Genomic DNA, 14596 nt, shown 5'->3' on the forward strand with positions numbered 1-14596 from the left:
CGACAGCCTGTCTATAACGACCACTTTTTGCGTGTCAATTGGGTGGCCGCTATAAGCACTTTAGACTGTAATTGAATATGTTCTGCTGGACTTGCGAAAATCACGGAGAGACCAGATATTCGCAAGTCCAGTCGAACAGATTCAATTACGTTTTCCTATCATACTACCTCCTTGGATCAATCAATATCGACTTCGATATAAATTCTCTTCCGTATATTCTTGTTTTTCCGTTTATTCTTGTCAAATAAAACTTGTCTCGTGAGTGCAGCTGTACAAGCATTTGGTGATTATCTCGAAAAAGAAGTTTCGAGAACATCGAGAACATGCTAGGACACGTCGACCATTACTTGCATTGCGGTAATCAGAAGCTGTTGTGTTTTTTTTTCCCCACAAGCCTTTTCTCGAAAAGTGTCACGTTCCAATTGATACAGGCCTTGGCACTGGATTGTTCATGGACCCTATGGTTTGTTCCTCTGTTTTGTAGAGTGCAGCTCGCCTGATGCGGGCGGTCTTTGAATTGGCCCTGGATGCAGGACGCCCCAACTTGGCTGATCAGGTTCTGAAGTATACAAAGGCCGTGGATCAGCGAATATGGCCCAAGGAGAACCCACTTTACCAGCTCCATTCCTGGGAGTGCAACCGCGTCATAGCCTCTGACCGATCACTTACCGCAGGAAAGTTGAAAGAGATGGACCCGTGTACAATAGGTACGTAAAACCTGCTTTTTGAATGCTGTCAAGAATTCGAAGTAATAGTGTGATCACAAGTTCACAGTTTTAGCAGAAAATTGCCGCTGAAGGCAGCATAAAAGCGGTGGTAGAAGTGGAAGCAGAAAATGCGGGATAGGCTTTTTATTTTTTATTTTTTGCCTTCTTAGCTGACGAAACCCGGAAGTGGCACTTTTTTTTCATGAAACCCGGCAGTGCCACCAGATATGATATTATAAACTGCCCCCTACTTTTAAAATTGCGGCGTCAGCCCTCGCTGGTAATAGCCAAAGGAACGCTAATGCGCATATCGCTCTCCAGACATGCCAGATCCTTATTCCAAACCCAGCATTACCAATTCCTCTCATGGACACGAACACATATGCATATTCCTAGACGGTTTCATTGCCAACGCACACTGGAGATAAAAACCAAGATACCGCGCAATTTCCCTAGTTTGTTAACTTTACTGCTGTTTTGTTTCCTTTTAGGTAGCATTGTGTATGGAAGCAAGAAGAAAATAAGTAAGGATGAAAAAAGCAGCTGTGGTCTTCGCGTGCAGGGCATAGCGCGCCAACTACCTTTCGTTAGCCTAGATGTCTCCCTCCAGCCGCTGGACCACTCCACGCTACGGATTTGCCTGAAAGTGACTCCAGATTTCATTTGGAAGGACTGGAAAGGCGGCTGCGGCTCTGAACGCTGGTGGATTTGGGTGGAAAACAGCAGAGAGCATAGACTTCACCACTACGAGTACTTCAGCATCACAAAGAGACAGGTATTATAACCATGCACACTAAAAGTACCTTTACAACACTGCGTTATACTTCGAGCTAGCTCTTCAGGACTTGTGTCAGAATCAATTTTATTCTCCACAATTTATTCCACTCCCAAACCACTTCTGGTCACTCCATGTTGTCTGTTCTCAAGCTTCATCTTATATTCCGTCCAGCAGCGATCCGTCTGCTTGTAGCTGGGGGAGGGGGGGGGGGAGGGAGGTGGCGACTCTATTATAATTATCATGATGTGAGATAGATTGACGTCTGCAAAATGACATGACATCCTACAGGTCTAACTCATAAGACATCTGGTTCCCATAGCAAAATGTATACTTACGATGATCGCACAAATTCGTCTTGCCACTTCATATCTTACATATTGGTCTATATCCACGCAACACGATTTCGATATCCCTGTTCTGCAGCTTTTGCTTTGATTCAAAACGATTAATATACACACAGCTGTGTCTTTTCCTTCTCATAGAATTACAAAATGTCTCATCCAGAAAAGGGCTCGCAGCTTACTGTTTGATAAATGCACGCATTTCAGCTACCTGCCGCGACAAGGGCTTCAGGGCTTCCAGGGCTTTAAATCTCATAGCTAAATTTTACCTATTCAAGAATAGATCGACAAATAAAAAACATTTTATGTATATGTCGTGTCACTAAAAATGATGTCTATGCCCCATTTCAGTAATGAGCATGTTAGACTTACTGAACTTGGTCACAGGATGTGGTATTTGAATCCCTTTATCATACCTGGCTTTTTTCACAAAGCTGTCATGATTATAATCATATTGATGTTTGATTTAATTGTACAATGTTTGTCTTTCTTTATTCCTTAGTCACAGTACGTGGTATTTGAAACCTTTCATCATACCTCCCATTTTTTTTACATGATTATAATAGCTTCTAAGTATTTTTTTTTTCAATTTTAAGGACAAGTTCACCTTCATAGACATGTGGGTTGAGTGAATGCAGCAATATTGGTAGAACACATCAATGAGAGTTTGAGGAAGTTTGGACAATCCGTTCAAAAGTTATGAATTTTTGAAGTTTCAGATCAGTCACGGCTGGATGAAAAGACTACTATAGCTTGTGATGTCACATGTGTACAACGATATAAAGAAAGAATAAAGGAAATTCAACATATTTCCATTTTCTCGCATAACAAAAGAACACTCGACATCTCTCTTTCAGAAGGCAGGGGGAATAATAATACCAATAACATACGTCAGTAACAAATCGAAGAAATGTGCACTTTATTCAAAAAGTGAAATTGTGTGAAATTCTCTTTTTATTTTCCTTATATCGTTGTACGCAAGTGACATCATACACTGTAGTAGTCTTCTTATCCAGCAGTGACTGTGCAGATACTTTAAAAATTCATAAGTTTTGAACGGATTGTCCGATTTTCCTCAAACTTTCACTGATGTGTTCTACTAATATTGCTGCATTCTCCCAATCATTATGTATGTGAAGGTGGACTTGTCCTCTAAGGTTTTTCTTTGTTTCTTTCGGGCCACCAAATTTCATAGTCGGGCCATCAAAAAAAAAAATGAAATTTGATGTTTTATGAATTGAATTTAAAGAAGAGAGAGAGGAATACAGAGCATGTGACAACAACAACAACAACAACAACAACAACAACAACAACAACAATATAATTTTTATTCTTTGAAAAAGAGCATCTTAACATAAATCCTCTGAATAACCATTGGTTGCAAATGATATGCCTGAATTGTTTGAAGGTTCAGGCAAAGGAGCCACAAGATTTGTTCTTCAACATTTGTCTCCCACGCGTCCGAGATGTTGTGTACACGGTGCGGGCGATATCCGAGGATTGGCTGGGAGTGGAAGCTCAGGTTTCGGTGCGTCTGGATGACTTTGTGATGCCTTCCACAAACGAATTCTTCTCAGGTATATACACTGGCAGCCTTTTAAAATGGATATAATCTATATATATATATATATATATATATATATATATATATATATATATATTTATTTATTTATTTATTAATTGATCTGACAGAAAATGCGTTTTGTCTCAGACCTGTCAACCAAAAATTATTTCATAATCATGTTATTTATTTACATTCAGTTTCACTATCAAATAGCATGGAACAAATGAATGATATAGAAACAAGTAAATGATATAGAAAGATCGAACATCATGGAAATAAGGAACTTATTAAACGAACAAATTAATGTAGGAGATTCGATGATCACGTAGGGATACAGACAACAGACAAAACGACCATACGAATACATCATGATGTATAGCACTTATCCAACAAGAGGAGATTATAAGAACTTGTGTGCATAAGTTTACCATACATCTCCCGTCTTAAATCAGGTTTAACCCTAAAAGGGCCGGGGGGGGGGGGCGGAATCCGCCCCCCTCGACGTTTCGCGCTATAATTCTATAACGTAAGAAGGCCTCGTCGCGAGGCTTCTTGACTTTCTTCGTTCAAGTCTCGCGCAACTTTTGAGACCAAATTTGCAGCGTCCGCGCATACTTTTGCGAAGCCACGCCCATTTTTGAAATGGAATGTCGCCCCAAAACGGGCACAATTTTGTGATTTTGTGTACATTTCCTATGGAAAACACTGCTTTGTCATGAAAGTCATAAAAACCTGAATATTTTTACAATCAATCACTTTCATCGATTAATTTTGTGCTAATTATGGTAGAAAAGTGGTCAGTGACAATTTCCAATGAAAAAAACAAAGAAAAAAAAATGTGAAAAACAAGGAAATACATAAGAATTCTGAAAACAATAAAATACATAAAAATTAAAATAAGTTTTGGAAGTTTTTGTGATGTACAATTGTTGAATATGCTAAAACAGATTTACAGATCAAAAATTAGACTCTCAATGCTTTTAATTAGGCTCAGATATCATCTTGAGCTTAATTTGCATAATTAATTATAGGCGCCATTTTGTGATTTTCGGACCTTGTCACATGATCGATCATAACTTCATAACTAGATGTAATTTCTGCGTCATTTTCGGTGGACATAAAGTTCAGGTCACGCTCTATCTTACTTTTTAACGCTAGTTACCCAGGGGCCCGTTGCATAAAACTCCAACCGGATTTTTTTCCGGTTGAAATCACAAAATTCCGGTTGGAAGCTCCCAACCAGAGTTTTTATGCAACGGATTTTACATTCTTAGATTAGCAACCTTAAAAAATTCAGGTTGGGCAAATCCCAACCAGAATTTTCTAAGGTTGCAAAAAAAGTTTTATGCAACGGGACCTAGGTCTTCATTACGCGCGCGTTCGCGCGCGTCAAAATTTTAAAAGGCTCAAAACGACTTCCCAATGGGAAATCTCGAAGTTTCAGACAATTTTAAGCGTTTCAAACATTTTCTCGCGTGCGCGTCCGTCCGCGCAATTTCGCGCGCAGAGGGCGTAACCAACATGAAAATGCAATTTTCTTGACTGATTTGGATTCCTGATACTTTGAGTAACAATATCCACTGATTTCCGATCGATGTTGACCTATAACAAAGGAATGCGCTGGCGTCAAAGTTGAAATTTCGTGTGCGCGTCTATGTGGAAATATAGCGAAAAACATGTCTTTGTTTATTTCGCAATAGCTCTTTAAAAAGTCCGTTGACCCTATGTTTTTATTGCATATTACAAAAGCATATGAATTGGAAATAACGTTTCAAGTATCAATATTTCCCGAAATACATTATGACGTCATCATATCATCATCTGAAATCAAAAAAGTGGAATTAATTTTTTTGAGGTACTGTTTCTAACATTCATTTGCTCGTATCTCTGTTGTTTAAGCTCAATATTATCCCAAATTCACATGTTGTACTTTTAACATTTGCCTTTCAAGTCCATGTCATGGTTTTGAAATTTGATGACGTTATCATACTTTAAATTGTGATTAAAAGTAAAGATGCAAAATCGGACAAGTTTACGTGTTATGTCTATGGGAAGTGATTTTTTTTAAAACCATCCATTGACTTGACAACGTTTAAGCACCTTTATCTCAGCTGATTTTGCTTCATTTCCTCTGAAATTTAAGTATGTTGTAGCTGAGACAATAAGCTGCAGTAATCATGCATTTTGTTCTTTGAAATCTTCTCATGAGGTTGACAATTTTGCAGTTTAAAACTGAAAATGAGAATGGAATGTGGACGAATCGATTCGTGATTCATCTTTCACATACATAAGTTTACGTTCCTCATATTTTCTCGTCGAGACGTATGGCCGAGTGGTTAAAGGCGCCGTCTCAGAGACGTGAGGTTGCACTCGTGCGGGTTCGAACCCCACAAGATCACGAAACAAAATACCTAGCTATTTTACTTTTTTTTCTTCAATGGTGTATTACACATTCGTCCATGTAGAAATTACGTTCGTATATAAACGCACCTATACACACACACACACACACACACACACAATATCCCTCTGTTTTGTGTTGGAGACCACATTGCTTCGACTGCTGCAGAATGTTGCATCCTGACTCTGTCAAATAGTATGTAATGACGACAACGGAGGTGTTGTACTTTGAGCAATTGTCTTTCAAGTCCATGTCATTGTTTTGTACTTTGATGACGTCATCACACTGAAAATTGTGATTAAAGGCAAGGTATCAAAATCAGCCGATTATAGGTTTTATGTCTGCGGGACGTATTTTTCCGAAATTGCCAGAAATGGCACAGCGACCTCAGTCGTTACAAGGCCGCATTTCCTTCTAGCAATGCAATACATGTTCACGCGGCCACAATTGTTGAGTGGGCATTGACTTTTTCCCCCTGTAATATCTATACGTTTTTCTTTCGGCCTTACCGTTTCCGTGGATGTCCCGTGGCCGAGTGGTTAGAGAAACCGTTTTGCATGCACGCTCAATATAACTTCAAGGTGCCTATATCACATTCTTTTCTTTGTCGATCACAGATGACCGACATCTGATGACCCCAGGCGTATCACCTAACTCGTCAGTGTGACGAGTTTCATGTCTCGTTAAAATTAGAAATTGATTGTTTCAAAAAATCTTATGAGACAATCTTATAGATTATGACGTGGGTCTCAAGCATGCAATATTTCATCGCGATCGCACCTCCGATGGCCGAGATCTGGGGGGGGGGGGGGAGGGGGCGGAATCCATCCCCCCCCCCCCCCCGTTCTGAACATAGCCAAAAAAGCCCGGCCAATTTAGGGATAATCTTTATAAAACTGGGCTAATGTGAATTTAATTTCACACGTTAGTATTTTCATTACATTCATTTTCAGTTCATGATATACATGTACAAACCAATCATGGAGATATGTGCAAAACAAGATTCTATCATCAAACTGTTATGGCGGTATACGAAAAAAAAAAAAGATGCATTCGGCATCTGCAGCGAACTGTAATACGCGCTATTTTAACAGGTTGAGAACGAACTATAGAAGAAACACCTACCCAAGGATGCTCGGGAATAATCTTCAATGAGTTTAATAAAAATGAATAGGCCTACAACCGTCTTATTGACGAACGAGAATAATTTATTGGGACATTCTTCATAAGTTTTTCAGCTTTGTGTGTGTTTTTTTCTTCCGTTCTAAAATATAATAGTCAAACCAGCGATTATCTCAAAAGACTGACCGATGCTCAAGAGTAACGAGAAGGCAATTTACCCTTTGGCTTCTCCTCCTTCACTATGTCTTCTTGACAGATTACCATCTTCCTTTTCTACCTGGTCTCCGTTTTTATTTGGATGAATAGATGAAAAGGAAACTCTACCCCATAATTATTTAAGATGCAAGGTAACTATATGGTAACATACAAGGTAAAAATAATTAACTTGAACTACCCCAATTAGACGAGACATGATATCATCACTTCATTCCTCTTCGTCTGGCTTGTGCACAAGAATTCCTTTTTCTTTTTCTTGAATGTAACTGAATTAAAAAAAGAAGTAATTTGTTCCTTCGCAAGATGAATCACTACATTTATGATAGGAATTGTGAACATTTTCATGAAGGGAAAGTTGACCTTTCTAAATTGATGTCAAACAATATTTTTGCAATTTGTATGTACATTTAATCAATATATCCATACTCAAATGTATTATATGCGTTATATTCACAGAACCTACAAAGCTTGATATGACTGCACTATGGAACAATGAGTTTCAGAAGCTGTTTGACTTTCGTCACTTCAACGCAATTCAGGTGACTAGCTAAACGAAGATTTCTGATAATCATCCATTTTTTTTATAAGACTACATAGCTTACGGCATGCATTTTCATGCCTCCTGGAATGACTGAGGAAAACCCATTCAAAATTACAGTAGTAATTGCTGTAATAGTAACACTACTTCTACAAATATGTTTTCAAAGTTGCATTATGTTCTACCCGAGAGACGTGCCTTTACTTGTCACTAGTTGTAGTCGTCAGTCCATCATTATCATGAATCCCTATTTATACAGCTGGTTCAAGAGGGAGAATACTAATGATTTATATATATATATATATATATACATATATATTGGAACTGATTGACAAATTGCCCTGCATCGACGTAAATAAGCACTGAATTGATCAGTGTTTAGTAGTAGCCATGATAAAAAATCATGGGCGTACATACTTGAGCGGGATTCGAACCCACGACCTCCTGATCACCGGACAGGCGTCATCTCCACTAGACCACCGAGCTCTCGCCGAGCTTTCAAGTGTTGGTTCTAATCCTTATAGCATGCAGCATGTATGTATATATATATATATATATATATATATATATATATATATATAAAATATAGTGAAAAAAATCAGACTTGAGCCGGACGTTGCTCTCGATCTTGTTCTCCCTTTTAATCACTCAAGCTTTCGGCCTGTCATCAGGCCTTCATCAGGATCTACCAACAGAACAATATTATTATCTAAATGGCCTAATGTGTCATGATATAGAATTTAATTGTTCTGTCAGTAGATTCTGATGAAGGCCTGATGACAGGCCGAAAGCTCGTTTGATTAAAAGGGAGAACAACATCGAGAGCAACGTCCGGCTCAAGTCTAATTTCTTTCACTATATGCTACCCACAATGAGGCACCGTGTCCGTTTGGAAAGGGAACTATATCTCTCGCACTATATATATATATATATATATATATATATATATATATATATATATATATATATGTGTGTGTGTGTTTGTATATATTGAATATTTGCTCGCAAACACATCACATTGCTCCACAGCAAAGTGTCTTCGACCAAGTCTACACCAACAGCGACGGTAATGTGCTGCTTGGCGCCCCGAGTTACTCCGGCAAAATCGTGGTAGCTGAACTCGCCATGCTCGCACTGTTCAAAACAGAACCGTGGTCCAAGGTAGGATGTGTGACTCTATCCGTCACTACTCCAAACTGAGTAAAATACTCATCCAATAAGGTAGATCCATAAACATGTTATATCTATATGCCCATTATAATGATTGTATTTATATGAATTATGAATTAATATTCAAATATTTGTATTCATATCCCTTTCGTAAGTTATACATGTGTAACTATCATATAGCACCAGCAGTAATATTGGAGATCAAGCAGGGGCGGTGCTACGTTATTCGGAGTGAGGGGGCCGACATAATGGGAACAGGGACGTCGATTTGTTTTCAGGTTGGAAGGGGGAGGGGACATTTTTGGCTGCCACTTCTCTACCAATGTTGGCTGACAAGCAAAAGAAAAATAAAATCAAAAAAAGAAAAAAGAAAAAAAAAATGGTCTTCACGTTTTTGCTCGCCACTCCACGAAATTCAGCTGAGGAGCGAGACAAAAACAATCAAACAAAAATCAGACCCTATATTGGGAAATTGATACTGGTAAAAAAAAAAGGGGGGGCACAAAAAGTGTTACTGTATATTTTCTGAAAAAAAAAATGGGGGCCCCTGCCCCTCCCTCCCCCGCCCCCACCCCCCAGTTGCCCGGGCCCTGAAACAAACGCATACTAAATTAGTGTGCGTTTGTTTTAGACCCAGTATAGTGGAATTACTCCTTTGGAGTGGTGAACTTCATGTAGTGATTTTGCTCATTATGTCAATAACGAAGAATTAATTGTATCTTTTTTATGTTTGTTGTCATCTATGCTATTACCCAAAGCGTCTAGGAGTTGCATTTCCGTATGTTACTCCTGTTCATACGTCCCTTTATTTTTTCAGGCGTTACAATATTACTTTTTTTTTTTCTCCACAACTATCATATATTTCTTTTGACATGCTTCTGCCGAAGATCGCTGTCTCCGTTGTGCGTTTTTGTTTGCTATTTTGTCTTCTGTTTGTTAGTCTTGTCAATTCCGTTTTGTCCCGTACAGCCTTTTCTTTAGTAGTTATTTTGTTGTCTAGTCTCGTTTTATGTTATGTTTGTTTCTGTGTAAGTATATTTATCTGTTAATCTAATATTCAGTGGGCTTCCAGACCTCTTCCTCTTCTTTTTTTTTTGTATTTACGATGCTTCAATTTATCTTTCTATCGATGTTCTTTTCCAGAGGGGCCCACATTCTACAAGCTCTGTCTTTTCAGTGGGTCCCTCCATTTCTCGCACTTTAAGCAAGGTTATACATGTACTTCATTTCGACCACTTCTGTTTCTTTTTTACTACAAGGTATAATTACTATAAAGTCCTCAATTATTGTACAGTCTTTTCATTACACAATGTTCTGTTTACCTAATTCTCTGTTATCAAAGGAAGTGAGACATATATGTTCTGTCGAAAAATGAAATAAACTTTGAATTGAATTGAATTGAATTGAACAATCAGGTAGTGTACATCGCTCCTCTACGAGCATTGGCTATGAGACGGTTCACCAACTGGAAGTCAAGATTTGGGGACAAACTCGGCAAAAAGTGAGTTTAAAACACCGGTTTAACATTTAAGGAGCACTGGCATAGTCAGAAACACTCCCCTGTCTCCTATCACAACCTAATGTAATAGATGCTCACCGATCCTCGGGGTACGGACAGCAATTGCTTTTAGTCTGTCGTCCGTTGTTCATCTTCTTTAAATGTTCTCTACTGCCATCATCTTTAATCATAGCCCATTTTCATATCTAGAAAAAAAAACTAAAACAAATAGACATTATCATCTGCGTAATCATCTGTTTATTAGTCACATAACCTAAAAGAGCAAATGGGATCGTACTGGAGACCTTGGACATAATATATAATTATGCTTTTCATCGCGTTTCGCCACAGAGTGCGTATGCTGAACGGTGACGTCATCTCAGACGCAAGCTCCATCCGTTTCGCTGAAGTCATAGTGACGACAGCGGCGAATTGGGAAGCAGTAAGCCGCAAGTGGGAGACTGTCAGAGATGTCTCACTCCTAATCCTCGATGGCCTTCAGTTCCTCGGTATGACGCTTCATCTTTCCTTTGTCGCCATGCAATGCCATGTGCCAGGTTGATACCATTCGTTGACAATATTTGTAGGGTTATCAGTCTCGCCCGTTTTCAAGAGTGTTTTGGACGAACCGCATTGGATTGATCGAAAATGCAAACTTTTAACACGTGGTTCATAAAAATACAACTTAAAACTAGTTGCCGTTTTTTTTTTCTTGTAGAATGGAAGAGAACGTCCTGCTCCAATATTTGTTTTACATTTATATTCATCTAGTTTATGATTTGGACTACTCTTGAATTTTCATCCACGATTGCAATGTAAACGTAAAGATACTTCAAGTCTCCAAGTGGAAAGTATTTTGAAGACAATAGCGATAACAAATACTATTATGGGGAAAATAAGTATACAAACGATTTGTATAGAATGACAACCAGTTTGTGGCGTTTCTTGCGTTTCTGCCTCAACTTAGGATGTGATGTAACTTTAACATTTAGTGATACAAATGTATTATGAGTGTCATCCTAGACGAAAGCTTTTAGGCTTAAAGATATACCAAAATTGTAATCAAGTCAGCTTTATACATTAGTTACTTTTGATAAATAGAACGTAAGTTGTTTGATCAGAGAGTACAGTATAAGGCGTCGATAACATTAACGATTATAATTGTGTTTGCGAAGTGTACGTACGTCAGAAATTAGAGGGAAGGAATATTGGCATATTGGAGTGTATGTATCATTCAAAGAAGTTAAACCATCTATGGTTGGCCAATTTGCACTAATCTATATGTTTTGTAAGTAATGGTATATACGTTGTCTACCATGTAGTAAAACATACATAAGGATTATTTCATCAGAACATGCAATTGGCTGAATTGTCTGTGCAAAAAAAAAAAAAAATGATCTCATTGTTTAAAGCCCTGCCCTGTTACATTTACCCGCTTAAATGCACTTTAGATAAGTAAGCCTACTTACCATTTATTTCTATGTATTCATGTCGCAGGTGATGAGTGCGGTCCCCTACTGGAGGCCATCGTTGCACGAGCCAAGCGGATGTCCAAGCACACGGGGCGTGTCGTGCGTCTGGTTGGTCTGTCGGCGACAATGGCTAACGCCAAAGATGTTGCCCGGTGGCTAGAGGTTGACGATGTAAGTTTGTGTTGATGATGATGATGATGATGAGAATAACAGAAGTAGTACTGGTCAGAATTATGATATTGGTTATGATAAGAGCTACTCTTTCGCTTTCTACCGTCAAGATTGACAACATACTTAACATTGATACCCAGGTTGCTGGAATCAAATTCAAGCAAATGATGCTTGATTTATGGTTTTTTTTTTAAAGAATTTTTAATGACTGGATATTTGTAATTTAAGTAATCGGGAGTGTACTGCAACAAAATAGTTGATGTTCATGCCGTGATCATGATAAGGTTAATTTGTTTTGATATTCGCCAAGGATCACCTCTTCAACTTCCAGTCCGTGCACCGACCTGTGAAGCTGGAACTCAAAGTGACAAATTTCTCCGGGAAATTCTGCCACATCCGAACGGCAGCGATGAACAAACCTGTGTACAACGGTAGGTGGAGAAATAGAACTGACACATTCAAACACACACACACACACGTGTATTATTGAGAAAGACAGGTAGGATCAACTCTGCACCTCTACCAGTTTCACTCTGGGAGCACCTTTACGGGTGCAACTTTCAGACCAGAAAGATGCAAAACTGCCTCTTTAAAGATCGACACTGGTCTGGAAGGTGCAAAGTTGCACACGTAAAGGTGCAAAATTGAATCTATTTTCTTTTTTCTTAGAGTGTAAGTACAGACACGCAGGCCCACACACACATTCACGCGCACACACGTTCACACATGCAATCACAAAGAAGCTGAATCATAATGAATGGGCAATGGGAAATTAGGTTATGATTTTAGTCATGTCTATAAAGGTTGCAGAGTCCAAATAGTACAACAATAATGGTACAACATGATTATATACATATTTATATATATTATATAATTTAGTGTGTGTGTGTGTATTCCCGAGGACAACTCCCAAAGAATGCATGGAATGGTTCAGACTGAACAGGATTTTGACATCTACGGACCCCAATCTTCTATCTTATGCCTCTAGGCTGACACCGTAGGCCTATACACAAGTAGTGTTTTTTCACTCAATTCATCTTCTATTTATTACATAAAACCAAGAAACATGAAGGCCCAAGTACAAAAGAACAAGGCTGGTGTAACTAGAGGCATCAATGCGATAAGTGGTTTTACTTTTAAGAAATATTGGGGGGGGGGCAAAATGTTAGCATTATAGGGCCTACACCATTAACGATTGAGTTCCACCTTCCACGCAGCGATCAAGACCACGAAGAAGGGCGTACTGGTGTTCGTATCATCCAGGAAACAGGCAACAGCCACCGCCTTCGAGCTGGTCGCATTTCTCCGCCACGAGGAGAATCCACAAATGTGGTGCCGCTTGAAGAGAGAAGAGGTAAGGTGGTACATGTATAAGCATACTCGGTGGACAAATATCTGATACAACGAACTGCGTTATTCTCAGCACTCATTTCTTTGATGTTGTTTTTATTTCTGTATAATTACGTGTGTATGTGTTTGTGTGTCGGCTGCTGGTGCCTGAAATGTTGCATACCAACTGAGGCTCCTAGCATTGTATCGGTTTTCTTACCATTTTTATAATTATGATACTACAAGGCTGCTCATCTAATTCAGTAAACTGGAAAACAGCATGGGGGTTCTATACCGGGGAGATGGGTTCACGGAAGCGCTTCATGCAGCAAACATACTACAAACTTATTGATTCATAACTGAGACCAGGCGTTAGTCTGGTTACCAGTTTCCTTGATTCTAATGTGCGGTGGTTTATAATCGATGAGACATAAAGAAATCTCAGGGGTTGTTCCGATGCCTGCGTGGTCAGTTTGGCTTGGAATATTAAACTTGGCACTCATATTTGGACAACTACTTCATCGGGGCGGCGCGGCGGTTCTTATGTCCTACCTAAATTTTACTGATCGTCTTGTAACTTGAAGTTTTTTCTTTTCCGGGGGGCTGTATTTGGAGTTGGGGTTGGCAGTGTATGTGTATTTTTTAAATTCATACTAAGGAAGTAATAAATGGTATAAGCAAGCAACAATTAGTCTGACGAGTTGCGACGCCGTCGTAAACAACTCGCGTTCGCGCAAATTTACTGTTCACAGTGTATATCTGTCAGCGTATATGTGTCGATTATTTCTTATAGGTTGATGACATGGCAGCCAGTGTGTCCAATCAAAACCTTCAACTGGCGGTGTCTTATGGTGTAGGCGTGCACCATCCGGGCCTTTCGTGGAGTGACAGACGGACTGTAGAGAAGCTGTATCGTGACAAGCACCTCAAGGTATAGATTACTTTAGAAGGTTGTTTGCAGAATTTATTTGATTGGATTTGTTTGAACTTCCCATCATTTGATTTTGTTTCACTTTTTAAAATTTGCAAAACAGACTGAAGGGCAAGGAGTAAATGATGCTCCATGCATATGATAAAAGTGAACTTGCCGAGTCGTACAAATGTAAGCAGAATCGCAAAATGTTTTAAGCAATCACGTATACCCAAGAAAAACGGTACGCCATCCAACGTGCCTTTTAATGTTAATCAGTTGTTCGTTGCTATGCCTTTACTCCTACCATGCTTTGGTGAAAATACCAATGTACTTTTTTGTTGTTTCTTTCCTGCGAAACATCCGTAAGTTTGCCTTT

The 14596-nt window shown here is 39.0% G+C and overlaps 1 protein-coding gene across 1 annotated transcript in view; it reads left to right on the forward strand.

Moving 5' to 3' along the window:
- LOC140242428 (activating signal cointegrator 1 complex subunit 3-like) overlaps nt 1–14596 on the forward strand; it is a 64806-nt gene that overhangs the window by 40335 nt on the left and 9875 nt on the right. Inside the window, exons 19-29 of the mRNA XM_072322165.1 lie at nt 485–707; nt 1199–1482; nt 3235–3403; nt 7586–7668; nt 8697–8828; nt 10253–10338; nt 10687–10844; nt 11833–11978; nt 12289–12409; nt 13196–13332; nt 14101–14238. Of these exons, the coding sequence (XP_072178266.1) occupies nt 485–707; nt 1199–1482; nt 3235–3403; nt 7586–7668; nt 8697–8828; nt 10253–10338; nt 10687–10844; nt 11833–11978; nt 12289–12409; nt 13196–13332; nt 14101–14238 (1677 nt within the window). The remainder of the gene's footprint in view (nt 1–484; nt 708–1198; nt 1483–3234; nt 3404–7585; nt 7669–8696; nt 8829–10252; nt 10339–10686; nt 10845–11832; nt 11979–12288; nt 12410–13195; nt 13333–14100; nt 14239–14596) is intronic.

This window comes from Diadema setosum, chromosome 19 (assembly GCF_964275005.1).
Source record: "Diadema setosum chromosome 19, eeDiaSeto1, whole genome shotgun sequence".
NCBI classification, from domain to species: Eukaryota; Metazoa; Echinodermata; class Echinoidea; order Diadematoida; family Diadematidae; genus Diadema; species Diadema setosum.